This window comes from Pseudophryne corroboree, chromosome 4, assembly GCF_028390025.1.
Source record: "Pseudophryne corroboree isolate aPseCor3 chromosome 4, aPseCor3.hap2, whole genome shotgun sequence".
Classification (NCBI taxonomy): Eukaryota; Metazoa; Chordata; class Amphibia; order Anura; family Myobatrachidae; genus Pseudophryne; species Pseudophryne corroboree.
Window position 1 is genome coordinate 867,887,041 of NC_086447.1, and position 27,279 is coordinate 867,914,319.

A 27,279-nucleotide genomic window follows, 5' to 3' on the forward strand; every position below is an offset into this window, starting at 1 on the left:
GCTGGTCAATTTAAGAGTCCGCTCTCCCCATAAACATTCTCGAACTACGGGCGGTATACAACGCCCTACTTCAGGCATATCACCTGCTGCGCGGTTGAGTGGTCAGAGTTCAGTTCGACAATGCCACAACGGTAGCGTACATCAACCGTCAGGGTGGCACTCGCAGCCGTGCGGCAATGAATGAGGTCACCAACATCCTTCTCTGGGCGGAGGAGTATGCTCTGTCCTTCTCGGCGATACTCATCCCAGGAGTGGACAATTGGGAAGCCGATTATCTCAGCCGGCAGGACATGCACCCGGGAGAGTGGTCGCTCCATCCCCAGGTGTTTTGTCAGCTGGTCCGCCAGTGGGGAAAACCACAGATTGACCTCATGGCGTCCCGCCTGAACCATCAGCTGCCTCTTTATTACTCTCGAACGAGGGACCCGGCGGTGGCGGGCGTGGATGCCCTCACGGCTCCTTGGAATTTTCGGTTCGTTTACCTCTTTCCTCCTTTCCCACTGTTGCCTCGGGTTCTGCAACGCATCAATAGAGAAAACGCTCTGGTCCTCCTGGTGGCTCCAGATTGGCCACGCAGGGCTTGGTACTCCACCGTACACCTGTTGTCAGTAGCCGAGCCTTGGCCCCAACCACTACAGGACGATCTACTACAACAGGGTCCTTTTCTTTATCCAGACTTACGCAGGCTACGTTTGACGGCGTGGCTGTTGAGAAGGCCATCTTGAAAAGGAAGGGGATTCCTCGTACGGTTATACCTACTATGCTTCGGGCTAGAAAGTCAGTCACATCTGCTCACTACTACCGCATTTGGAAGGCCTATGTGGCCTGGTGTGAACGTCGAGAGTTTTCTCCTTCAGTTTTTCGCTTGGCCCGCCTTCTCAGTTTTTTTGCAGGCGGGTTTCTTGGCAGGCTTAAGACTGGGTTCACTAAAGGTGCAGGTCTCTGCTCTTTCGGTTTTCTTCCAGAAAAAGTTAGTTAGCCTTGCTGCCGGAAGTTCAGACTTTCTTTCAGGGGGTTTTACGAATACAGCCACCCTTTCGCCCTCCGACAGCACCATGGGACCTCAATCTGGTCTTCTCTTTTCTGCAATCTTCATTGTTTGAGTCAGTGGAGATGAAATATCTCACCTTGAAGGTGGTTCTTCTCCTGGCTCTCGCTTAGGCCAGACGGGTGTCGGAACTTGGGGCTCTCTCTTGTCGGCCTCCTTACCTGGTGTTTCATGCTGATAGGGCCGAGCTCCGTACTCGCATGTCTTTTCTACTTAAGGTGGTGTCCGATTTTCACATCAATCAGCCACTTGTGGTTCCGGCCCTCTCGGTGGACTCTCCGGATTCGAGATCATTGGATGTTGTCAGGCGCTCAAGATCTATGTGGATAGGACTTTGGCTATTCGGAAGTCCGACTCTTTATTTTTTCTATACGAAGCTGCCCGCCGGGGTTGGCCGGCTTCTAAGCAGACTTTGTCAAGATGGATTCGACTGACCATCAGACAAGTTTATTTGGCAGCTTTTCGGGAACCTCCGTCTTCAATTTCAGCGCACTCTACGCGCTCTGTGGAGCCTTCATGACTACATTATGTCGGGCGGCTACTTGGTCGGGCCGACATACGTTTGTCAAATTTTACAGGTTTGACACTTTTGCGGCCTCTGCATCACAGTTTGGCCGAGTGGTTTTACAGGACTCTCAGCGCTCTCCCGCCCGTCTTGGGAGCTCTGGGATGTCCCCATTGTAACTGCGCTTCAGTGTCCCTTAGTGGATGAAGGAGAAATCAGGATTTTGGTACTTGCCGATAAATCCCTTTCCCCGATTCCACAGGGGACACTGGACGCCCACACAGCGCTGTTTCCACCTTTTTCGCTGAACGGTTCGCAGATCACTATGTGACTGCTTCTTTGGTTCAGGTTAACCTTTTGTTAGGTTAGGTTCCAAGTTTGTTTCGTGTTATCCTGGTTTACATGGCGGCGTTAACCTCCTCTACTTAAACGTTAGTTTATTCCAGCTCTCGGGCACAGTTTAACGTAGACTGGCTTGGAGGGGGGACATAGTAGGGGAGGAGTTAGCCACAGTGTTTGAGTTTTAAAGTGCCAGCTCCCAATTACTGCCTACTATTTCCCCATTGTAACTGCGCTCCAGTGTTCCCTGTGGAATTGGAGAAAGGGATTTATCGGTAAGTACCAAAATCCTGATTTCTGCATCTCCTCTAGAACTCTGGCGTATTTCTATTTGTGCCTCTCGCCTCTCCCCTAGAGCTCCTACCTCGTTTTTGCATCTCCCCTATAATATAGCCCTAATCTCTGCATTTCTTCCATATTCCACTGATTCAGGACATGTTACAGGGATGCCAGATCCCATTGGGTAGCTGGCATACTCAACCAAAGTTCCACTTACCTACTTAAATGGAACATCCTATGATGCCCATGGGCTGGTTTGCTAACCAGTTTCACGATCATCTAGGGTTACCACCTCATCCCTTTAATTCTGTACACAGGTTCTGTGGCTGATTAAAACCAGGTGAAATGGAGTCTTGAAGTCAGCCAGCCACAGAACCTGTGTAATTAATATGTTTCCAGAGTTAAAGAGATGAGGTGGTAACCCTACGGTCATCCCCCACTTCTGTTTTCAAAATGTGAAAAGTGGACATTACCACCTCCATGAAGGCCACTTTTGATGAGAAGATCAGCTTTCATTGAAGGTGGCATCCTTGTCCTTGCTTAGGAGAAGCAGGGGGGTTATAGCAAGGAGTCTTCTATTTCCAGGGACTTATCTGACTTTGGTAAGGTCTGATGCACTGTATTTGTTCTGTACAGTCTCAGAGAAAGGGGGTTATTAGTAACCGTACACTTCTGGGACTTTTTATGTGTTTCCAATATAACACAAAATCTCTCTGAATTTTAGGTCCGTTCAAGTGGATGATATCCTGTGCGTGTCGTGTCTCTCACATGCTGACTTTCTGAACAACAAATCCCGGATCCCGGTTAGGTTTGTAATTTGACGATGGCTACTTGAGTGTGTATGTGTGAACTTAGTGTCCATACACACGTGTGCTCTTATCTGATGACACTGTGCATGTTGTCTCTAGTGTGCATTCCCCACTAATGCATGTACAGTATGTGTGTGTTTTCAGCACACCCCCAGTGTGTATGCGTGTGTGCGATCATCTCTCCTCTAGTGTGTATGTATGTGTATAAACCAGTGCTATATTGTCCCTTGTTTTCCTATATACACTAAGCCCATCAGTATTACCTTCTAGGTGCCCTGACCTCTACTTCAAGGTAAAGAGAATAGAAGGGCAAGATGGAGAGGCAACAAGTCCTGGATACATGGCGGACACCACTCACACCACTCTCTATCAGGTGATGTTAGCCGTGGATACAATGCGCCTGACTCAGAGCTGCATGCAATGCTCAGGTTCAGATAGTTGAGGTTATATACTTTTTTTTTTATGCAACTGCGCATGTGTGGAAATGTCTGAAAACCGCTACGGTACATACATTACACAGAGTGTACACAAAGAGGCGCTGTTGCGATTGGGTCAGACGGTATCAGAAATGTTGTGGAAAGGTGATGGGTGTCAGTGACTGGGAGGCGGCTAGAAACTGCACAGTGGGCATGTTATGGGACTGTTGTGGGCGTGTCATGTTGTGGGCGTGTCAATGCAGATTTGTCATAGAAACTGCTCAGTGGGCGTGTTATGGGACTGTTGTGGGCGTGTCAATGCAGATTTGTCATAGAAACTGCTCAGTAGGCGTGTTATGGGACTGTTGTGGGCGTGTCAATGCAGATTTGTCAGAAACTGCTCAGTGGGCGTGTTATGGGACTGTTGTGGGCGGGTCAATGCAGATTTGTCATAGAAACTGCTCAGTGGGCGTGTACTAATATGTGGAAAGCACTCACTCTGCTGTCTTATAACAGGTGGGCAGCACACACAGCTTTGTCCCCTCCTTTCCGTCTCGCGATGGCCAGGTGTTTTGGAGCAGTTTGTCACCAGCGGGTCTGTCACATGTAGTTGATGACATGTGCCGAATACTCCAGCCTCATCTGCAGAGCATGTAAGGGTTAAGAATTCACTTTCCTGTGTGGTCCTCTAATAGTCAATTATCTACTGTAATCTGGTTTCCAACATGTTATCTGCTAGTGGCTTGTCCAGTCTTTAAACAACACCCTGGGGTACTATGTATAGGCAATCAAGGGGTGGACAGGCCAGTTAAACATGTTATTGCCCAGTAAAGAGTAAAAAAAGGATCTTAAAAAATTGACTGCAACTCCCTGAGCTAGAACGAAACATATAGGGTGGGGGTATTCAGCTGCTGTGGAACTAGACATCCCAGCATCCCCTGCTTCAGTTTTTGCATGCCTTAGTAGCAAAAACGTGGCATGTCATGCTGGGATATATAGTTCCACAGCAGCTGGAGTGCCGCATGTTGATTATCCTTGATAAAGGGGATAACAAAGTTCAGTTTATAGTCTTTAAGGAAAACTTAACCGAGCAAGGCAATACTTCCCCGTATACATGTTCATTAAACCAAATCTGTGTACATTTGTGATATCTGAAATCAACAAAATAACTGGTATTAGTCACTTACAGTATACATGCACCATGAGGAACCATTGGGAATGATTAAGTTTCCCTATTAGAAATCAATATAACTTAAACATGGGTTCATATGGGGGATACCGACAGCCATGATCCCAACTGCTTCTCGTTCATACTGTATGTATGTTTGCAGAAAATGATACCACCCGGTGTGGAGTTTTAGCCGTGTCTCTGCTGTGTGATTCATGAATCTAACTAGTGGACAAGAGGCCAATAAATGAGTTTTAAAACTGATTAACATGCCAGCAATCCTCTTTCAGCTAGATCATGGAGCTGGCGGTTTTGTCTTTTCTGGATCAAGGGACAGACTCATGGCAAGAAGAGTCTTCCTTTTGTTTTTAATTTCTGGGACAATAATTGCCCTCCTTTCTAGGAGATAAACTGCCCTCCTTTCTAGGAGATAAACCGTCCTCCTTTCTAGGAGATAAACTGCCCTCTTTTCTAGGAGATAAACTGCCCTCCTTTCTAGGAGATAAACCATCCTTCTTTCTAGGAGATAAACCGTCCTCCTTTCTAGGAGATAAACCGTCCTCCTTTCTAGGAGATAAACTGCCCTCCTTTCTAGGAGATAAACTGCCCTCCTTTCTAGGAGATAAACCGTCCTCCTTTCTAGGAGATAAACTGCCCTCTTTTCTAGGAGATAAACTGCCCTCTTTTCTAGGAGATAAACTGCCCTCCTTTCTAGGAGATAAACTGCCCTCCTTTCTAGGAGATAAACTGCCCTCCTTTCTAGGAGATAAATTGCCCTCCTTTCTAGGAGATAAACCGTCCTCCTTTCTAGGAGATAAACTGCCCTCCTTTCTAGGAGATAAATTGCCCTCCTTTCTAGGAGATAAACCGTCCTCCTTTCTAGGAGATAAACCGTCCTCCTTTCTAGGAGATAAATTGCCCTCCTTTCTAGGAGATAAACTGCCCTCCTTTCTAGGAGATAAACTGCCCTCTTTTCTAGGAGATAAACTGCCCTCTTTTCTAGGAGATAAACCGTCCTCCTTTCTAGGAGATAAATTGCCCTCCTTTCTAGGAGATAAACTGCCCTCCTTTCTAGGAGATAAACCGTCCTCCTTTCTAGGAGATAAAATGCCCTCTTTTCTAGGAGATAAACTGCCCTCTTTTCTAGGAGATAAACTGCCCTCCTTTCTAGGAGATAAACTGCCCTCCTTTCTAGGAGATAAACTGCCCTCCTTTCTAGGAGATAAATTGCCCTCCTTTCTAGGAGATAAACTGCCCTCCTTTCTAGGAGATAAACTGCCCTCCTTTCTAGGAGATAAATTGCCCTCCTTTCTAGGAGATAAACCGTCCTCCTTTCTAGGAGATAAACTGCCCTCCTTTCTAGGAGATAAATTGCCCTCCTTTCTAGGAGATAAACCGTCCTCCTTTCTAGGAGATAAACCGTCCTCCTTTCTAGGAGATAAACTGCCCTCCTTTCTAGGAGATAAACTGCCCTCCTTGTGTTGTCTCTGGGGTCCCTAAACAACTACGACTTAGTTGAAATGAATCAGTTCTGCCAGAAGTGTCTTTATATGGTTACCCAAAACCTTAGCGCAAAGTTTGATGTCATCGCTGAACAATACAGTTCTAATCTCTGCCATCCTTATGTCTCATTATGAGATAGATGTCATATAGGTATGTTCTTGGATTAGTATTATACCTTTCTCTAATATCTGGTCATGAGACAGATTTGTCATAGCTGAGATGTTCTAAAGGCCCATACAGACGGGCCGATGTGGGGAGAGATGTGTGCTGAGCGAACCGCTCAGCACACATCTCTCCCGCCGCTCAGCACAGCGCGATCTGTGCTGAGCGTGCGGGGGGAGACGGGGGGGGGGGGGGCGCTCACTTCACCCAGCGGGTGAAGTGAGCGACCTGCTAGATTGGCCTGCACGGCAGGCCAATCGCTGTAAGGGGTACACACGGAGCGATCAGCCTTATATTCTGAGCAATCTAGTCAGATTGCTTAGAATATCGCTCCGTGAGTACCCCCCTTAAGAGACGGACTCTGGTTCTGTACTGTTCAGGCCTCTAATACCTGATTGTGATATAATTGTGTTCTCATAGGAGAGAGGTGCTTGGGGTGGGAGGACGAGTTCTTCTCTGCGGTCCGAAAGGAAGTGGTAAAGTGACCGTGGTGCGAGCAGCCTGCAGTCGACTTAACTTACATCTGTACCAGGTGAGTGTCCAATGTCAGATATGTGCATGTTTGTATATCCAGAATGTAATTTTCTTGTAGTTACTGTACGTCAGAATTCTGATCCATTGACATACACAAAGGGCCTAATTCAGAGTTGATCGTAGCAGCAAATTTGATAGCAGTTAGGCAAAACCATGTGCACTGCAGGGGGGGCAGATATAACATGTGCAGAGAGAGTTAGATTTGGGTGGGGTGTGTTCAAACTGAAATCTAAATTGCAGTGTAAAAATAAAGCAGCCAGTATTTACTCTGCACAGAAACAATATAACCCACCCAAATCTAGCTCTCTCTGCACATGTTATATCTGCCACACCTGCACTGCACATGGTTTTGCCCAACTGCAAACTAATTTGCTGCTGCGATCAACTCTGAATTGCCCCCAAAGTTGGATAAACATATGTAAAGCGAAGGCAGCTGGATAAGTGTATGTGCTGTATGAAGACTTCCAGGTATTATCAAGTGCTTGGATCTCTGTGTTGGGGCTTGTGAGTGACTGTGCCATGCTCGGAATAGACTACCTATATCTGTATTTGTCAGTCAGACAAAAAATGTGCAGAGATAGAGAGTGAGGCTGTACGGGGGGAGCAGTGCGGGCAGCGTGACAAGTCTCCTCTGTGTATATCTGTCAGGATGAGTGTGCGAGGCTGTACAGGGGGAGCAGTGCTGGCAGTGTGACATGTCTTCTCTGTGTATATCTGTCAGGATGAGTGTGCGAGGCTGTATGAGGAGAGCAGTGCTGGCAGTGTGACATGTCTACTCTGTGTATATCTGTCAGGATGAGTGTGCGAGGCTGTATGAGGAGAGCAGTGCTGGCAGTGTGACATGTCTCCTCTGTGTATACCTGTCAGGATGAGTGTGTGATGCTGTACGGGGAGAGCAGTGCTGGCAGTGTGACATGTCTACTCTGTGTATATCTGTCAGGATGAGTGTGCGAGGCTGTGCATGGGGAGCAGTGCTGGCAGTGTGACATGTCTACTCTGTGTATATCTGTCAGAATGAGTGTGCGAGGCTGTGCATGGGGAGCAATGTTGGCAATGTGACATGTCTCCTCTGTGTATATCTGTCAGGATGAGTGTGCAAGGCTGTACAGGGGGAGCAGTGCTGGCAGTGTGACATGTCTACTCTGTGTATATCTGTCAGGAGGAGTGTGCGAGGCTGTATGAGGAGAGCAGTGCTGGCAGTGTGACATGTCTCCTCTGTGTATACCTGTCAGGATGAGTGTGCGAGGCTGTATGGGGAGAGCAGTGCTGACAGTGTGACATGTCTACTCTGTGTATATCTGTCAGGATGAGTGTGTGATGCTGTACGGGGAGAGCAGTGCTTGCAGTGTGACATGTCTCCTCTGTGTATATGCGTCAGGATGAGTGTGCAAGGCCTTTACAGTGAGATCAGTACTGACAGTGTGACATGTCTACTCTGTGTATATCTGTCAGGATGAGTGTGTGACGCTGTACGGGAAGAGCAGTGCTGGCAGTGTGACATGTCTCCTCTGTGTATATCTGTCAGGATGAGTGTGCGAGGCTGTATGAGGAGAGCACTACTGGCAGTGTGACATGTCTTCTCTGTGTATATCTGTCAGGATGAGTGTGAAAAGCTGTATGAGGGGAGCAGTGCTGGCAGTGTGACATGTCTCCTCTGTGTATATCTGTCAGGATGAGTGTGCGAGGCTGTATGGGGGAGCAGTGCTGGCTGTGTGACATGTCTCCTCTGTGTATATCTGTCAGGATGAGTGTGCAAGGCTGTACAGGGGGAGCAGTGCTGGCAGTGTGACATGTCTCCTCTGTGTATATCTGTCAGGATGAGTGTGCAAGGCTGTACAGGGGGAGCAGTGCTGGCAGTGTGACATGTCTCCTCTATGTATACCTGTCAGGATGAGTGTGTGAGGCTGTACAGGGGGAGCAGTGCTGGCAGTGTGACATGTCTCCTCTGTGTATACCTGTCAGGAGGAGTGTGCGAAGCTGTATGAGGAGAGCAGTTCTGGCAGTGTGACATGTCTCCTCTGTGTATATCTGTCAGGATGAGTGTGCGAGGCTGTATGGATCGGAGCAGTGCTGGCAGTGTGACATGTCTCCTCTATATACCTGTCAGAATGAGTGTGCAAGGCTGTATGTGGAGAGCAGTGTTGGCAATGTGACATGTCTCCTCTGTGTATATCTGTCAGGATGAGTGTGTGACGCTGTACGGGAAGAGCAGTGCTGGCAGTGTGACATGTCTCCTCTGTGTATATCTGTCAGGATGAGTGTGCGAGGCTGTATGAGGAGAGCACTACTGGCAGTGTGACATGTCTTCTCTGTGTATATCTGTCAGGATGAGTGTGAAAAGCTGTATGTGGAGAGCAATGTTGGCAATGTGACATGTCTCCTCTGTGTATATCTGTCAGGATGAGTGTGCAAGGCTGTACAGGGGGAGCAGTGCTGGCAGTGTGACATGTCTCCTCTGTGTATATCTGTCAGGATGAGTGTGCGAGGCTGTATGAGGAGAGCACTACTGGCAGTGTGACATGTCTTCTCTGTGTATATCTGTCAGGATGAGTGTGCGAGGCTGTATGAGGAGAGCAGTGCTGGCAGTGTGACATGTCTCCTCTGTGTATATATGCCAGGATCAGTGTGTGAGGCTGTACGGGGGGAGCAGTGCTGGCAGTGTGACATGTCTCCTCTGTGTATATATCTGTCAGGATGAATGTGCAAAGCTGTATGTGGAGTGCAGTGCTGGCAGTGTGACATGTCTCATCTGTATATCTGTCAGGATGAGTGTGCGAGGCTGTACAGAGGGAGCAGTGCTGGCAGTGTTACATGTCTCCTCAGTGTATTTCTGTCAGGATGAGTGTGCGAGGTTGTATGAGGAGTGCAGTGCTGGCAGTGTGACATGTCTCCTCTTTGTATATCTGTCAGGATGAGTGTGCGAGGCTGTACAGGGAGAGCAGTGCTGGCAGTGTGACATGTCTACTCTGTGTATATCTGTCAGGATGAGTGTGCGAGGCTGTACAGAGGGAGCAGTGCTGGCAGTGTTACATGTCTCCTCAGTGTATTTCTGTCAGGATGAGTGTGCGAGGTTGTATGAGGAGTGCAGTGCTGGCAGTGTGACATGTCTCCTCTTTGTATATCTGTCAGGATGAGTGTGCGAGGCTGTACAGGGAGAGCAGTGCTGGCAGTGTGACATGTCTCCTCTGTGTATATATCTGTCAGGATGAATGTGCAAAGCTGTATGTGGAGTGCAGTGCTGGCAGTGTGACATGTCTCATCTGTATATCTGTCAGGATGAGTGTGCGAGGCTGTACAGAGGGAGCAGTGCTGGCAGTGTTACATGTCTCCTCAGTGTATTTCTGTCAGGATGAGTGTGCAAGGCTGTATGAGGAGTGCGGTGCTGGCAGTGTGACATGTCTCCTCTTTGTATATCTGTCAGGATGAGTGTGCGAGGCTGTACAGGGAGAGCAGTGCTGCCAGTGTTACATGTCTCCTCTGTGTGTATCTGTCAGGATGAGTGTGCAAGGCTGTATGGGGGGAGCAGTGTTGGCAGTGTGACATGTCTCCTCTGTGTATATCTGTCAGAATGAGTGTGCAAGGCTGTATGGGGAGAGCAGTGCTGCTACAGTAGTGACACTTCTGTTTGTATTTCAGGTTGAGTGTGCAAGGCTGTGCAGGGAGAGCAGTGCTGCCAGTGTAACACGTCTCCGCACTCTTTTCTCTCGTGCCTGGGACTGCCGACCCTGTGTGCTGCTGCTTTGTCATGTGGATCTTTTGGGGAAGGAGAGAGATGGATTTGGAGAGGACACCAGGGTCCTCTCCACTCTTAGTAGTCTCCTTCTAGAGATGAAATCTACAAATAGGTATTCGTTCCGACTTCTGTGATACAGAGGGCAAAATGTTAATGGCAGAAGGACTTTTATGAGTGACATCTTTCTATGATACCATTGTCTGAGCAGAGCACATCATATACCAAATTAAAGGTCTTGGTCTGTAGATTTACAGAAAAATATTGGCATTGTAATTGGTTGTTTTGTTTCGTGATGTGGCAAAAAGTCCGCCTGCCAATTACAATGGATAACCATTGTGCTCTGGAAAATGTGACCGTTGGTGAACTCTCCCTGTGCAACTGCTGGGTGACCCGGAACATGTGACCATGCTGGGTGGTCTGGGAACTGTGACCGTTATTTCTCTTTCATCCACTAGGGGACACTGGAGTCCTATACAGTAGGGGTGTGAAGCTTGCAACCGGAGGTGTGGCACAATCTAAAATTAGCATTGTCTGCACAGCCGGCTCCTCCCCCTTCACATCCCTCCTCCCCGTTAGAAAAATTATGCTGGAGGTACAGCACATGGAGCACTGAGCTCCTGACTAAAACTAATACAGGGTGCTGCATCCACCTAATAAAAGGAAGACAAAGCCTCTTTATATTGGAGAGACAAAGATCCCTTTTGAAGGGACCTGCATCTCTCCACAGGAGATCCTCCAACAAGCCCCTAATAGTGAGTACTTGTCTAAAATAGCGGTAGCTTAGGCTAGGGTCTTTTATGTATATATAATTTTTTTTTCTTTTCACTCTCTTTACTTAATTGTTCTCTCTCTCTCTCTAGCCCTCCTGATAGTATGTCTACAGCGGCTGGCGTGCGGGAACCTAGTGCGGCGTGGGACTCAGCGTGTCTTCCACTGTGAGTAGGGAGAGACGGCTGAGCGGCGCGCTGCACAGCGGAGACGAAGCGGTGCACAGGCGCCGCTTCGGGAAACGGCCCCGGCGCGCACCAGCCAGCGGGTTCGGAGCGCGCCAGCCGGGGGACCCGGCGCACGCCAGCCAGCGAGGGGGGGGAGAGTCTGACAGGAAACAACGTTGCGCGGCTAAACAAGCGTGCGGTGATATACCATAAGAGATCTACTGCAGCGGTCTTCATACGGCATTTAGTGGGGGCCTGGTTATTAGCAAGATAGCGGTACAATTTATGGCGCCAGTCTGTGGTAAAGAAGGTTCCCCCCCCCCCCCCCCCCCAGTAAAGAACATAAGGGAAGGTTGTTTTATTACAAAACCAGCTCCCCCCTGCTGCACTACCTGGATAGTGCATATATTAATATGTTAGAGAGATCATTCTGCTAACAGCTCCCTCTGCTGGTATAAATATATATGTGAGGATCTCCTGAAAAGTAATCATACTTTACAATTTATATTTTCAAGGGACTTCTGTTTCAAAGATCCTGAAGAAAATACACGGAAGCAAGCGGATGCCAACTCTAATGGGCCCTACACATTAGGCGATGTGCCGCCGAGGTGCCCGACGGCCGATACGGCCGACGGGCGACCCGGCGGCGGGGGGGGCAGTGACAGGGGGAGTGAAGTTTCTTCACTCCCCCCGTCACCTGGCTCCATAGACGTGCAGGCAAATATGGACGATCTCGTCCATATTGGCCTGCATGCACAGCCGACATGTCACCAGCGATGAACGAGCGCGGGGCCGCGCATCGTTCATCGCTGGTGACTCCACATTGCACGATATGAACGTTATCTCGTTCATTAATGAACGAGATCGTTCATATCGTGCAGTGATATCTACAGTTAGGGTTGGGGATTGCGAGTCGGCTGGTGTTTTATTTTTTATTTATTATTTATTTATTTTTGTTAAAATATTTTGGCCTGCTCCTTTTCTATAAGAAAGGACTGGTAATTCCAGCCGGATCCAATACCTTCGCTTTCGTCATCTCCCAGTCTTTCTCTTCCTAGTTTAAAGGGTGAAAGCGCTGCGTAGTACCCTGGTAAGGGGTTTTAAAAACAGCATGTCTAAGACCTCAAAGACCTGTTATGTTTGTCCGAAATGTGACAAGAAGAGCACGCGGGTTGGCAGCTCCGGGGTGTTCGACTCTTGCTTAGACAAGGACGCTCCACCAGGGAGCAGTGCTCTGGCTAAGGCATGGGAAGACAACCTTGCGAATAGAATCTCCAAGGAGATGGCAGAATCGCGCAAGCAGCAATCGGAATGGGCTGCGGGATTCTCAAAGACGATGGAGGAATTTCTCATCAAGTTAACGCCGCCCGCACACGCAGAAACGAGTGTGCGCAAGGCTGTTAAAAGAACTCTTCCTATTATACCAGAATCAGAGGAGGAAGAGGGTCTTCTTCTTGATACGGAGGAAGGTGAGTTAATTGAACCTAACCTAGACACCGATTTTCCGAGGAGGACACGGCAATCTCAGGTCTGGACTCCTTAATTGACGCGGTAAAGGAGATCCTAAACTTTAAGGTAGAGGAAATACGGGAGCCGGAAGATTTTGATTTGTTCGAATCCCAAAAGCCGCGTTCAGCAGTGTTTCCCATTCCTAAATCCCTCCAATCTCAGATGGAGGAGGCTTGGAAACAACCTGACAAACGCTTTCAATATCCGAAAAGGTTTCAAGTAACTTATCCCCTACCTAAGGGTGTAATGGACAAGTGGGAGACTCCGCCGGTAGTGGATGCTTCCCTAGGAAGGTTGTCAAAGAAGACAATCTTACCAATTCCTAACGTAACTACTTTAAAGGATGCGTCAGACCGTGAGGTTGACACAGCGTTAAAGTCAATTTTTGTAGCAGCTGGTGCAGCGCAGAGACCTGCGATCGTCTGTGCTTGGGTCAACAAGGCCATGGAAGCATGGTCTGGACGTATTGTACAAGCTATTGAGGAGGAAAATAGCTTAGAAGAGATTACCCAACTGGCGGAACACATTCGAGAATCTCCTTCATACTTGTGTCAAGCTTCTAAGGACATTAGCAGAATAGCATCTCGCATCTCCGCATCGGCCATATTGGCTAGAAGGATTTTATGGCTCAGAGAATGGCAAGGAGACTCTGACACCAAGAATGCGGTAGAATCCATCCCCTTTGGGGGTGAAATGCTGTTCGGACCAGAGTTGGACAAGTGGATTTCGCAGGCTACAGCGGGGAAGTCCACTTTTCTGCCTACTCCTTATACAAGAACCACTCCACAAACTAGGAGAGGTTATTCGGGACCAGCGTTTACTTCATTTAGATCACAGTCCTTTCGAGCCCGAGGAAGGGGTTTCGGTACACAAGCACATGGGAGCAGAGGTAGAGGCCGCTCACAGACAGCAACCAGAAAGCAGGATAAACCTGCTGACAAGACCGTGGCATGACGGCCTCCCAGCTCACCTGGGGTCCCCCTTGGTGGGCGGCCGTCTGGAAGGTTTTCAGGACATCTGGGCCAAAACCTCACCAGAACTTTGGTTGAACAACTTAATCTCTCAGGGATACAAACTGGAATTTCAACAGAGGCCTCACAGTCAGTTTTTTACAACAGGATTGCCTCAGTGCCCTCAAAAAGCAAGGGCACTACGGGCCGCAATTCTAAAATTGCTACAGTCAGAGGTCATTATTCCGGTTCCCGCTTCTCAGAGAGGAACGGGGTTCTATTCCAATCTTTTTGTCGTGCCAGACTGGACGGTCAGACCAATACTCAATTTAAAAGTTTTCAACCAGTTTTTAAGGGTCTACAAATTCAAGATGGAATCAATCCAATCGGTCATTGCAGGCTTAGAACAGGGCGAGTTCATGGTATCCATGGACATAAAGGATGCATATCTGCATATTCCAATCTGGACTCCTCACCAGGCTTACTTAAGGTTCGCACTGGTGGCGGATCACTACCAATTCAGGGCCTTGCCGTTCGGTCTATCATCAGCCCCAAGAATCTTCACGAAGATCATGGCAATCATGGTTGCAGGACTGAGACTGTTGGGGGTCACGATTATACCTTATCTGGACGATTTACTGATCAAGGCACCATCTCAGAATCGACTGCTCAAGGATGTTCAGACATCCCATCAATTTCTTATTCAACATGGGTGGATTGTTAATTTCCAAAAGTCCAACCTCATACCGACTCTACGAATTCAATTCCTCTGTCTCATCTTGGACACGGTACTATTACGCGTGTTCCTACCAGAGAACAAGGTCCAGGACCTACGGAGATTAGTGGCTCAGGTACTGAGGACGCAAACTGTTTCTCTGCACCTCAGTGTGCAGCTTCTCGGGAAGATGGTGGCGTCGTTCGAAGCTCTCCAATACGGCAGACTTCATTCCCGACCATTCCAAATAAACCTCATTGCTCAGGGAGCAGGTTCGCACTGGCTTCTCCATCGGAGAATCCGACTCCAACCGCAAGTACGAGTCTCCTTGATATGGTGGTCGTTACACAAGAACCTCACAGCCGGGAAGAGATTCTGCATTTGGAATTGGAGGATCCTGACAACGGACGCCAGTCTCAGAGGTTGGGGAGCCGTCCTAGAGGACCATCAGTTTCAGGGACGGTGGACGTTACAGGAGAGCAAACTACCCATAAATATTCTCGAACTAAGAGCAGTTTACAATGCGCTTCTCTTAGCAGAAGACCTAGTCATAAATCAACACGTCAGGATACAGTCGGACAATGTCACGACGACGGCTTACATAAACTGTCAAGGAGGAACAAAGAGCAGGATGGCGTTAAAGGAAGCCACAAAGATCTTGTTGTGGGCAGAAAGACGAAACATCATCCTCTCGGCAGTGTTCATTCCAGGTGAGGAGAACTGGGAAGCAGATTACCTCAGTCGTCAGGACATGCATCTGGGAGAGTGGTGCCTACATCCATGGATTTTCAACATAGTTGTGAGGAGATGGGGTCTGCCTCAGGTGGACCTAGTGGCGTCTCGGCAAAACCATCGGCTGCCCAGATATGTGTCCAGGACACGAGATCCAGCAGCAGAAGGAGTGGACGCATTAACGCTTCCTTGGTGTTACGGGAAAGTTTACATATTTCCACCAATCCCACTCATACCCAGGGTTCTGAAAAGGGTGAAGCGGGAACGAGTGTGGGCAATTCTAATTGCACCAGATTGGCCCCGCAGGAGTTGGTACTCAGACCTGCGGGGGTTACGGCTATCTCAGGGACCGTTCCTACACCCCGACCTGAACAGGCTGCGTTTGACGGCGTGGCTATTGAAACCAGGATCTTAAGAAACAGAGGGATACCACGAACGGCCATTCCTACAATGATTACCGCTAGGAAGCCGGTCACAGCCAGGCACTACTACAGGATTTGGAGACGGTACATGGCTTGGTGTCAGGAACTGGGATGCAATTCAACGAACTTCCACTTATCCCGACTTCTACTTTTCCTTCAGGCCGGTCTAGATGGAGGGCTCAGACTGGGCTCTCTGAAGGTTCAGATTTCGGCTCTCTCCATCCTTTTTCAGCAGCGGTTAGCATCCTTGCCAGAGATTCAAACCTTTTTACAGGGGGTTCTGGGGATACAACCCCCTTTTCGTCCTCCCACTGCACCATGGGACTTAAATTTGGTGTTAGAATATTTGAAATCACCAACTTTTGAGCCGTTAGCAAGAACAGACCTGAAATATCTCTCTTGGAAGGTCACGTTATTACTTGCCTTGGCTTTGGCTAGACGGGTTTCTGAGTTGGGAGCCTTATCCTGTAAGAGTCCTTTTTTAGTTTTTCATGAGGATAGGGCAGAACTCCGTACAAGAGCAGACTTCCTTCCGAAGGTGGTTTCGGGGTTTCACGTAAACCAGCCAATAGTGGTCCCATCTTTCCAGGGTCTCACACATGAGGACGTGTCATTGGATGTTGTCCGAACTTTACGGGTATACGTACAGGTTACGTCGTCATTCAGAAAGTCGGACCATTTGTTTGTTCTTTATGATGGGCCAAAGAAGGGTTGGCCAGCATCTAAGCAGTCTTTGTCTAGATGGATTAGACTTGCCATTCGGCAGGCTTATATTTCCTGTGGCAAACAGGTTCCGGTTCAGACGGGTGCTCATACTACCCGATCAGTGGGTGCCTCGTGGGCGGCTGCCAGGGGTGCTGCCACTACTCAACTTTGCATAGCGGCGACGTGGTCTTCAGCCCACACGTTCGCGAAATTTTACAAGTTTGATACTTTTGCGTCCGGAGACTCTTAAGTTCGGACGTTTAGTTTTGCAGGCCACCGACAGCACTCCCTCCCTGGGGGATAACTTTGGGACGTCCCCTACTGTATAGGACTCTAGTGTCCCCTAGTGGATGAAAGAGAAAAGAGGATTTTGGTACTTACCGATAAATCCATTTCTCTGAATCCTCTAGGGGACACTGGACGCCCGCCTCGGTGCTGTCAACCTGCTGTGTTCAAAGTTCTTGTTTAAACAGTTCGTGCAAACAGCGTTAGTTATTCGGTTAAGAGTTCTTGCAGGCTGATTGATATGTTGTACGGTTCGGTTCCTCACCATGTGCTATAGTATCATGTCCTATTCTCTCAGTCAAATTTTTCAAACTGAGGGACAAGGGATGTGAAGGGGGAGGAGCCGGCTGTGCAAACAATGCTGATTTTAGATTGTGCCACACCTCCGGTTGCAAGCTTCACACCCCTACTGTATAGGACTCCAGTGTCCCCTAGAGGATTCAGAGACATGGATTTATCGGTAAGTACCAAAATCCTCTTTTGCAGCCACCCACTAAGCAGAGATTTTTCGACTCCTAAGGGGGTGAAAAGGGGCAAAATGTTCCAACAAACCTGTGCCCCGGCACATCAGCTAGCTGTTGTTATTAATATTATTATTAAATTTTATTTATAAGGCGACCACAAGTGGTCCGCAATGCCGTACATCTGGCAACAGTAGGACAGTACAGGGTACACAGAACATTACATTACAGTAGGCAGAACATAAACAGAACATAAGTAATAATTTCACCACAATTCTCAGTACACAATACAGCTGGGAAGCATGCTGAGCAAGGGAGTAATCAGCGAAGGGTGGAACCAGTCTCCAATAGTGACGGCATGACTAGCAGTAGGCAAGCCCCTGGAAGAGACTAACGTCTGGGAGCGAAAGGAATTCCGGGCTAATGGCCACTGAGTAGATGAAAGCTGTCAATGAAGCGCTAGAGAAGAGGGCTGTGAGTACATGAGGGAGGAGAACCCTGCTCCTAGGATCTTACAATCTAGGTTAGAGAGGAGACAGATGACATAAGGTGTGAGTGATCTTGTGAATGGGGACCTGGGAACAGGAAGTAGGCAAAGTAGAGATGACCGAGGTAGGAGGGTGGGGTGAGCGACCTGGTGACAAGGTTATATGGTGGAAGGGTACACTTTGATGAACAGGTGGGTTTTCAGTGCACGTTTGAAGCTGTGCAGGGTCGGGGAGAACCTGATAGACTAAGGGAGCTTTTTCCAGTGACCATCACTGAGTGTGAGATGCAGTAACCAGGGTAGAGGAGAGGCGACAGTCATTGGCCGACCTCTCTGGTGGGTGGCGGATGTGGAAAGTTGGGAGAGGAAGATAAGTCTAGCTGCAGAGATGAGAACAGATTGGAGGGGACGGACAGGGGACGTGGGAGGCCAGTGAGGAGAAGGTTGCAGTAGAAATGAGCCGAGAAATGATTCTGTCAGTTCCAGCTACGTAATGTCGTTCACATGTGGCCGATACTCTCTGAGAATGCTACCAAACTTATTATCCAGTTTGGTAGCATTCTCAGAGAGGATCGGCCAGATGTGAACGACATTACGTAGCTGGAACTGACAGAATTGAGACAGAGGTTGGACGTGGGGGGCGAAGGAAAGGGTGGAGACACCCAATCATAGGTGTTGGGCAGCAGGGGAGATGATGGTGTTGTCAACAATGATAGAGAAATTGGAGGGGGTGACTAGGGGGTAGATGTATTTCCAGGCACTGATCAGGCCGGTATATCTCTTCCTGCTTCACCTCTATACCAAAGCGAAGTAGGAAGCAATAACGACAAGATGTTGTTTGATCTTGTTTGCCGGAGTGAAAACAGCCCCTGTCAATTCACACACACCACCGCAGTCATACATGGGGGAGAAGCAGTATCAGTGCACATAACATGCGCAGATACCAATTCTCCCCCATAACAGAGGATCATAATTCTACACCTCTGTTGGGGGGTGGGGGGGGGGGGGGATGATGAGTTAGGTTTTGGCCATGTTGAACTTTGGAGAGCACTCAGACATCCAGAAGGAGATGGCATAGAGGCAGCTGGATACCCGAGATGGGACAGAGGGGGAGAAGTCAGGAGAGGAGAGGTATAGTTGCGTCTCGTCAGCACAGAGGTGGTATTGGAGGCCGAAGGAACTGATGAGCTCTCCCAGGGAAGTGGTGTACAGGAAGAAGGGCGGGGGGCCAAGGACAGAGCCCTGCAGGACGCCAGTGGGATATACAGAAGGGGGTGAGGTGGAACTGGAGACATACACAGAGAAAGAGCGGTTGGTGAGGTAGGAGGTGAACCAGGCAAGGGCGGTACTAGAGAGGCCAGTGGTCTGAAGAGTGCAGAGAAGGAGAGGATGATCCATGGAGCCGAAGGCCGCAGAGCGGTCCAGGAGGACGAGCAGAGAGAAGTGGCACTTGGATTTGCCCAAAAGTAGGCAATTGGTGACTTTGATCAGGGCTGTTTCGGTGGAGTGGGTGGAAAGCAGATTGGAGAGGATCAAGGATGGAGTCCGGGGTATATTTACTAAAGTGTGGGTTTTTAGAAGTGGAGATGTTGCCCATAACAACCAATCAGATTCTAGCTATTATATTCTAGAAGGTGCTAGATAAATGATGATTAGAATCTGATTGGTTGCTATAGGCAAACTCTTCACTTAAAAAAAAAATACACTGTATGTATGTGAAAGGAGGCACTCTCTCCTGAGATCACACTGTCTGTATCTGAAGGCAGCACTCTCTCCTGAGATCACACTGTCTGTATCTAACGGGAGCACTCTCTCCTGAGATCACACTTTCTATATCTGAAGGGAGCACTCTCTCACTGTTTGTGTCTGCAGGGATCTGCCGCTAATCGTTGTAGCTACTTCATCTCGCCCACAAGACATCCCCCTGGACTTGCACTCCTGCTTTCTTCATGAGGTTTCCCTGAAAGCTCCATCAGAAGACCAGCGTGTGTCTCTGCTCACAGTACTGACCGCCCCTCTTCCACTCAGCAGAGATGTCAGCATCGCACACCTAGCACGCCGGACAGCTGTGAGTACAGGAGAATATGTGACGTACAAGCAGTGCATATACTGTCTTCATAATATATAGAGAGCTGTGCATTCAGCAAGAATGAATAAAGTGAATACAGGTCCTGATCTCAGGGGATAAATCTTAAACACAACAGAAGCTATAGATATTCACATGTACGTAGACTACACTGCTCATAGATATAAAGGTCTTCATCTCCAATACCGGAGGACGGCTGGGAGATAACTGAAGCCTCCATATTCTGGAAGAGCAATCTCTATACACGTCGAGCTTGGCTCCAGGACCGGGGTCTGTATAAGGGGAGCAGACCCATGGTGATCTAGGGGCCGGGTCAGCTGGGGATTACCATTGACAGTGAGGCTCCAATAGAGTGCAGGTCGTCTTTGTCCTGTAGTTAGGCCCATTATGAAGCTGAAGCCCCGAAACTTCCAGTATTAGATGGACAGTCTGTATGAAATAAATGAGTTCAGGGTGTTCATGGATGTGGAGAACGTCTCCTTTTAAATTGTAATCTAGCATAGACACCGTTGCCTTCTCAGAGTTGCCATCCAGTCTCATAGTCTTCAGTCTTGGGCTTTGCCTTTCAGCCTGGCTGCAGAACTCAGTGTGTCTATGAAGATCATCACAGTGATGTCTTTCTATGATCCAAGGGGTTGACTGTCATTACCTACCTGGATTACCTGTTGATCGAGGCGGTCTCTCTGGCCTTGCTGCAGGTTTGTATTCTGTAGATGGTCCAGGTCTTAGATCCCCCTGATATGGGAAATCCAACTTGAGACCTTCCCAGTAGATGGTCTTCCTGGGGCTTTTGTTCAGTAATTGTCCACAGAGAATGTTTTTACCAGATTGTTAATTTCTCTCTCATCAGGGACTTGTGAAGACCCTAGTCTTAAGTAGGATATTCTCCACCTTCGAGGTGGTGTATTTGCAGGATTCCACTCAAGGGAGTTACACATTGAGCTGATTTCTAATCAAAACAAGTCTATGAACAAACTGAGGAAAGGTCAAGTGGATGGATTACATAATTTCATTTGGATGCCATGGTGAAGCATTATTAGTGGACACCATGTTTGTCCCTTGGAGTTTACATCTGATTTATTTGTTCCCTAAAGAAGGTAAAGGTAGAGTGCGGTCAGGTGACTTGTTACGCTGTTGGTGGTACACTTAGATCAGCAGTTCTCAAGCAGTGGATCCTGACCCCAAAGTGGGTTGCAACAATATCAGCATGGGGTCGCAAACCCATGCTGATTGTCAGGCTGATGATGGCTTCTCGACTCAGCCAGTGATCCGAGGAGCCCGAAGTAATTTGAACTGTCTTCCCCGCCCCCACCCCAGTGCACAGGCTCTCCAGTCCCGCTCAGCGCTGCAGCCAGCAGCAGCAGAAGGTACTTACAGACGAATAAAGCAGCCAGTACCAACAGCAGACCACGGTCAGACTCAGAGGAGCCAGCCAGCTCTCAGTGAGCAGGACTCCCTCTGAGTCTTGGAAGAACCTGTTGTAAGTGCAGCCTGGTGATGGTGGGGATGGGGGGAAGCAGGAGGGGAGTACTGAACACAGGCTGTATGACAGGCACCCACTGCCTGTCATTCTCTGCCTCCCCGTCACCCTCTGCCTCCCCCTGTCACCTTCTAGCTCTCTCTGTCATCCACTGCCTTTCCCTGTCACTCACTGCCTTTCCCTGACACCCTATAGTTTCTACCTGTCACCCACTTTCTTCCCAGTCACTATCTGACTCTTCCTGCCACCTCCATAGCCTTAACAGGGGTTCTAAACATAACATTTGCAGGAATGTATTAAAAAACACATGAAGGTCAGGGGCTCTAAAAGGAGCTCATCCTTGGGATGTGTAAGAAATGAAACGATCACATTACGGTCACTTCACTTCTGCTTTGTATCTCCGCAGTGCTACTGTGCATGCGCGGACTTCTGACTACATAATAGTTTTCATTATCAAACGGGGTCCCAAGCAAAATAGTTTAAGAACCCCTGATTTAGATTATCAACAGGGTAGCAGGCCTGACATGTTGTCTGCTCTCTGATATAACCTTTTCCTTCACCAGGGTTTAGTGTGGTTGACTACCATGCGTGGCTGTTGAAGATGATCTTTACTGCAAAAAGGTTTATATGGCAAAGTATTTGTAAATAATAATTAAAGGTCAGAAGCCCGGTTAGAACTTATCACAGGATGTGGAAGATTTATATTCTTTTTCCTTCAATGGTCCCATCTATTGCTGTTTTTTGCAGGGTTTGCATATTGTTCTTTTGCTTTCTGTTCCCTCTCCGTTTTCTTACAGAGAAAACAAACTGTCAAATGTCATGGGGGTACAGATTATGCTACGGTGGTGTTTGCATTACAACCTGCACACGTTCCCCGGCAACTCCTTGGGATTTCAGCCTGATGTTGATATCATGACATCATCCTCTTTTAATCCCTATTACAAACTCTTATAGTTGGTGGAGTAATGATTCCTTAGGTGGAACATTACCTTAAGTTCTAAATGTAGTATCTACATATAGGAGAGTTTTTAAGCTTGGAGTTTTGTCCTGTAAGTCTCCATGTCCTGGACTAACCTCCGTATCCGGTCGAATGGTCGACAATAACCAAGCAACACTCGTAAGGTCAACACCACAATGTCAACATCAGAACGTTCGAAAGCCTCAAACTCTCGCCAATACTTGGATGCCTGTGCCAGAACTGATCCTCAAGTGACCGACGGGACCTGAAAAAGGTTGTTGGATCTGCCGCCAGGAGAAGGCAAGAGACCACTAAACTACCAAGGGTGGTTTATCGACATATCATCCAGGTAGACATGATGAATGTCAACATGGTCGAAAGTTCGACCCTGTCGACATTCTCATGTTTACCTGATAACTGTCGACAAGTCATGCAACACCCACTAGCCTTTATTATAGCCTGCAGTGATATCCACTTACCATCTGGATCTGGGTATTGTGATTCCGTTTAGAGACCAAGGTCAGAACAAGAGGGCTTTCTTCACTTTCTGGATGTTGTCAGAGCTTTCAAGACCAAGATATTCCCTTGGCCTCATGAGGTGCACATGAATGTTGGTTTTCTTGGTTGCCCACAAGAGAGGATACCTGGCCTTTTGGCAGACCAGGAATGCAGCTTCCTTATGTATTTGGGACAAGAGGGCATCAGTAAGCCTCCTGATCTGCGTGCTACAGGTTTATGGCCACCTGGTCTTCTGTCCACTTGCTCTTACACTTTATAAGTTTAATATATTTACATCCCAGGATGCTATTTTTGGATGGACGGTGCTATGCAACGTTTATCTTGATTGCATCCACTGCTGCATTTGGGACATGTTGGACAATTCCAGACCTAATTATTATCCTCACGTTTGACCCCGGTTGCTAACGTTTGAAGAAGTTTGTCAAGGCCCAGCCTATGTAACGTCTTCCAGTATCTTTCCATGTTGTCTACATGCATACACAGCTCTTCATATTGGGTGAAGGTGAGGCGGTGAGCTCATGAAGTCATTGTTATATTCTTGGTGACTGATCTTTGATGCGTGAAGTCGGCAACCCCCAGTGTCTTAGCATTGCCTATAGTCCAGGTATAGTCTGTGCTTTGTCTTGCCAAACCTCCATCCTTACTGACTAAATGTCCCAATTGAGCCTGATGTGTCTTCGTACAATACACATAGCTACAGTTCTTTATATCCTCATTTCCAATAATATTATCATCACCTGACAGCTCGTCCGGCAGTCACTACTCACCAAGATTCACTGATTATTTTCCAGCAAAGAGATATGTGATCTGTCGGTCTGTCTTTTTAAGCACATAACACATCCAAATGTATTTCTGGTCCCTTATATTTGTCCACCATTATATCTGAAATAAGGAGAAAAGCGTTGTTAAATGATGACTCATTTCTGTCTTATATCTTGTGTTTATACATCAGGGTTTTGTTGTGGGAGATCTCTGTGCATTGCTATCAAAAGCCGGGCGTTTTGCATGTGCCAGAGTCCGAAATTCATGGTAAGATTTCCTCTTCTTTTCCACATATGTCTGGTTCCATTACTGCATTATACTAGTCTGCATTTTCCTGCCCTAGGTCTCTTTTCATGAATGGTTTACTACCTGCATTTTCTCTACTGCGCTCTGCTTCTTTCCTCTACTGCGCTCGGACTGGATCCTATACTGTGCTCTGTTTCTTTCCTCTACTGCACTTTGCCTCTCTCACCTACTTCACTCAGCCACTCTCCTCTACTGCACTTTGCTTCTCTTATCTACTGCACTCGGCCTCTCTCCCCTGCTACGCACAGCTTCTCTCCTCTACTTCTCTTAGCCTCCTCTACTGCTTCAGCCTCTCTCCTATACTGCTCTCAGCCTCCTCTATTGCTCTCCGCTTCTCTCCTCTACTTCTCTCAGCCTTCTCTACTGCTCTCAGCCTCTCTCCTATACTGCTCTCAGCTTCTCTCCTCTACTGCTCTCAGCTTCTCTCCTCTACTGCTCTCAGCTTTTCTCCTCTACTGCACTCTACCTCACTCACCTACTTCACTCGGCCTATCTCACCTACTTCACTCGGCCTCTCTCACCTACTTCACTCGGCCTCTCTCACCTACTTCACTCGGCCTCTCTCACCTACTTCACTCGGCCTCTCTCACCTACTTTACTCGGCCTCTCACCTACTTCACTCGGCATATCTCACCTACTTCACTCGGCCTCTCACGTACTTCACTCGGCATCTCTCACCTACTTCACTCGGCCTCTCACGTACTTCACTCGGCATCTCTCACCTTCTTCACTCGGCCTCTCACGTACTTCACTCGGCCTCTCTCACCTACTTCACTCGGCCTCTCTCACCTACTTCACTCGGCCTATCTCCTCTACTGCTCTCAGCTTCTCTCCTCTACTGCTCTCAGCCTCTCTCCTCTACTGCTCTCAGCTTCTCTCCTCTACTGCTCTCAGCTTCTCTCCTCTACTGCTCTCAGCCTCTCTCACCTACTGCACTCGACCTCTCTCACCTACTTCACTCGGCCTCTCTCATCTACTTCACTCGGCCTCTCTCATCTACTTCACTCGGCCTCTCTCATCTACTTCACTCGGCCTCTCTCATCTACTTCACTCAGCCTCTCTCACCTACTTCACTTGGCCTCTCTCACCTACTTCACTTGGCCTCTCTCACCTACTTCACTTGGCCTCTCTCACCTACTTCACTCGGCCTATCTCCTCTACTGCTCTCAGCTTCTCTCCTCTACTGCGCTCAGCCTCTTTCCTCCACTGCACTCTCCCTTTCTGTCCTCTACTGCACTCAGCCTCTCTCGTCTACTGCGCTCAACCTCTCTCGTTTACTGCGCTCAGCCTCTCTCGTCTACTGCGCTCAGCCTCTCTCATCTACTGCGCTCAGCCTCTCTCGTCTACTGCTGCGCTCAGCCTCTCTCGTCTACTGCGCTCAGCCTCTCTCGTCTACTGCTCTCAGCTTCTCTCCTCTACTGCTCTCAGCTTCTCTCCTCTACTTCACTCGGCCTCTCTCACCTACTTCACTCGGCCTCTCTCACCTACTTCACTCGGCCTCTCTCACCTACTTCACTCGGCCTCTCTCACCTACTTCACTCGGCCTCTCTCACCTACTTCACTCGGCCTCTCTCCTCTACTGCTCTCAGCTTCTCTCCTCTACTGCTCTCAGCTTCTCTCCTCTACTGCGCTCAGCCTCTTTCCTCCACTGCACTCTCCCTTTCTGTCCTCTACTGCGCTCAACCTTTCTCGTCTACTGCGCTCAGCCTCTCTCGTCTACTGCGCTCAGCCTCTCTCGTCTACTGCGCTCAGCCTCTCTCGTCTACTGCGCTCAGCCTCTCTCGTCTACTGCGCTCAGCCTCTCTCGTCTACTGCGCTCAGCCTCTCTCGTCTACTGCGCTCAGCCTCTCTCGTCTACTGCGCTCAGCCTCTCTCGTCTACTGCGCTCAGCCTCTCTCGTCTACTGCGCTTAGCCTCTCTCGTCTACTGCGCTCAGCCGCTCTCCTCTACTGCTCTCAACCTCACTGCTCTCAGCCTCTCTCATCTACTGCTCTCAGCCTCTCTCATCTACTGCTCTCAGCCTCTCTCCTCTACTGCTCTCTGCCTCTCTCCTCTACTGCTCTTAGCCTCTCTCCTCTACTGCGCTCAGCCTCTCTCGTCTACTGCGCTCAGCCTCTCTCGTCTACTGCGCTCAGCCTCTCTCGTCTACTGCGCTCAGCCTCTCTCGTCTACTGCGCTCAGCCTCTCTCGTCTACTGCGCTCAGCCTCTCTCGTCTACTGCGCTCTCCCTCTCTCGTCTACTGCGCTCTCCCTCTCTCGTCTACTGCGCTCTCCTCTCTCGTCTACTGCGCTCTCCTCTCTCGTCTACTGCGCTCTCCCTCTCTCACCTACTGCGCTCTCCCTCTCTCACCTACTGCACTCTGACTTTCTCTTCTACTGCTCTCGGCCTCCTCCCCTGCTGCTCTCAGCCTCTCTCCTCTACTGCTCTCAGCCTCTCTACTGCGCTCAGCCTCTCTCCTCTACTGCGCTCAGCCTCTCTCGTCTACTGCGCTCAGCCTCTCTCGTCTACTGCGCTCAGCCTCTCTCTCGTCTACTGCGCTCAGCCTCTCTCGTCTACTGCGCTCAGCCTCTCTCGTCTACTGCGCTCAGCCTCTCTCGTCTACTGCGCTCAGCCTCTCTCGTCTACTGCGCTCAGCCTCTCTCGTCTACTGCGCTCAGCCTCTCTCGTCTACTGCGCTCAGCCTCTCTCGTCTACTGCGCTCAGCCTCTCTCGTCTACTGCGCTCAGCCTCTCTCCTCTACTGCGCTCAGCCTCTCTCCTCTACTGCGCTCAGCCTCTCTCCTCTACTGCGCTCAGCCTCTCTCCTCTACTGCGCTCAGCCTCTCTCCTCTACTGCGCTCAGCCTCTCTCTTCTACTGCTCTCAACCTCACTGCTCTCAGCCTCTCTCATCTACTGCTCTCAGCCTCTCTCATCTACTGCTCTCAGCCTCTCTCCTCTACTGCTCTCAGCCTCTCTCCTCTACTGCTCTCAGCCTCTCTCATCTACTGCTCTCAGCCTCTCTCCTCTACTGCGCTCAGCCTCTCTCTTCTACTGCTCTCAACCTCACTGCTCTCAGCCTCTCTCATCTACTGCTCTCAGCCTCTCTCCTCTACTGCTCTCAGCCTCTCTCCTCTACTGCTCTTAGCCTCTCTCCTCTACTGCGCTCAGCCTCTCTCGTCTACTGCGCTCAGCCTCTCTCGTCTACTGCGTTCAGCCTCTCTCGTCTACTGCGTTCAGCCTCTCTCGTCTACTGCGCTCAGCCTCTCTACTGCTCTCAGCCTCTCTCCTCTACTGCTCTCTGCATATCTTATCTACTTCACTACGACTCTCTCCTCTACTGCGCTTTGCATATCTCATCTACTTCACTCGGCCACTCCTCTATTGCGCTTTGCTTCTCTCTACTGCGCTTTTTTTTCTCTCCTCTACTGCACTCTGCCTCTCTCCTCTACTGCGCTATGCTTCAAACTGCAAGCATATCATAAGTTTTGGTG

At 48.9% G+C, this 27,279-nt stretch overlaps 1 protein-coding gene across 1 annotated transcript in view; it reads left to right on the forward strand.

Moving 5' to 3' along the window:
• The window catches only part of PEX6 (peroxisomal biogenesis factor 6), a 105,107-nt gene that overhangs the window by 31,283 nt on the left and 46,545 nt on the right, over positions 1-27,279 (forward strand). Inside the window, exons 3-9 of the mRNA XM_063918743.1 lie at positions 2,896-2,979; positions 3,251-3,353; positions 3,913-4,049; positions 6,650-6,761; positions 10,400-10,608; positions 19,570-19,765; positions 23,693-23,769. Of these exons, the coding sequence (XP_063774813.1) occupies positions 2,896-2,979; positions 3,251-3,353; positions 3,913-4,049; positions 6,650-6,761; positions 10,400-10,608; positions 19,570-19,765; positions 23,693-23,769 (918 nt within the window). The remainder of the gene's footprint in view (positions 1-2,895; positions 2,980-3,250; positions 3,354-3,912; positions 4,050-6,649; positions 6,762-10,399; positions 10,609-19,569; positions 19,766-23,692; positions 23,770-27,279) is intronic.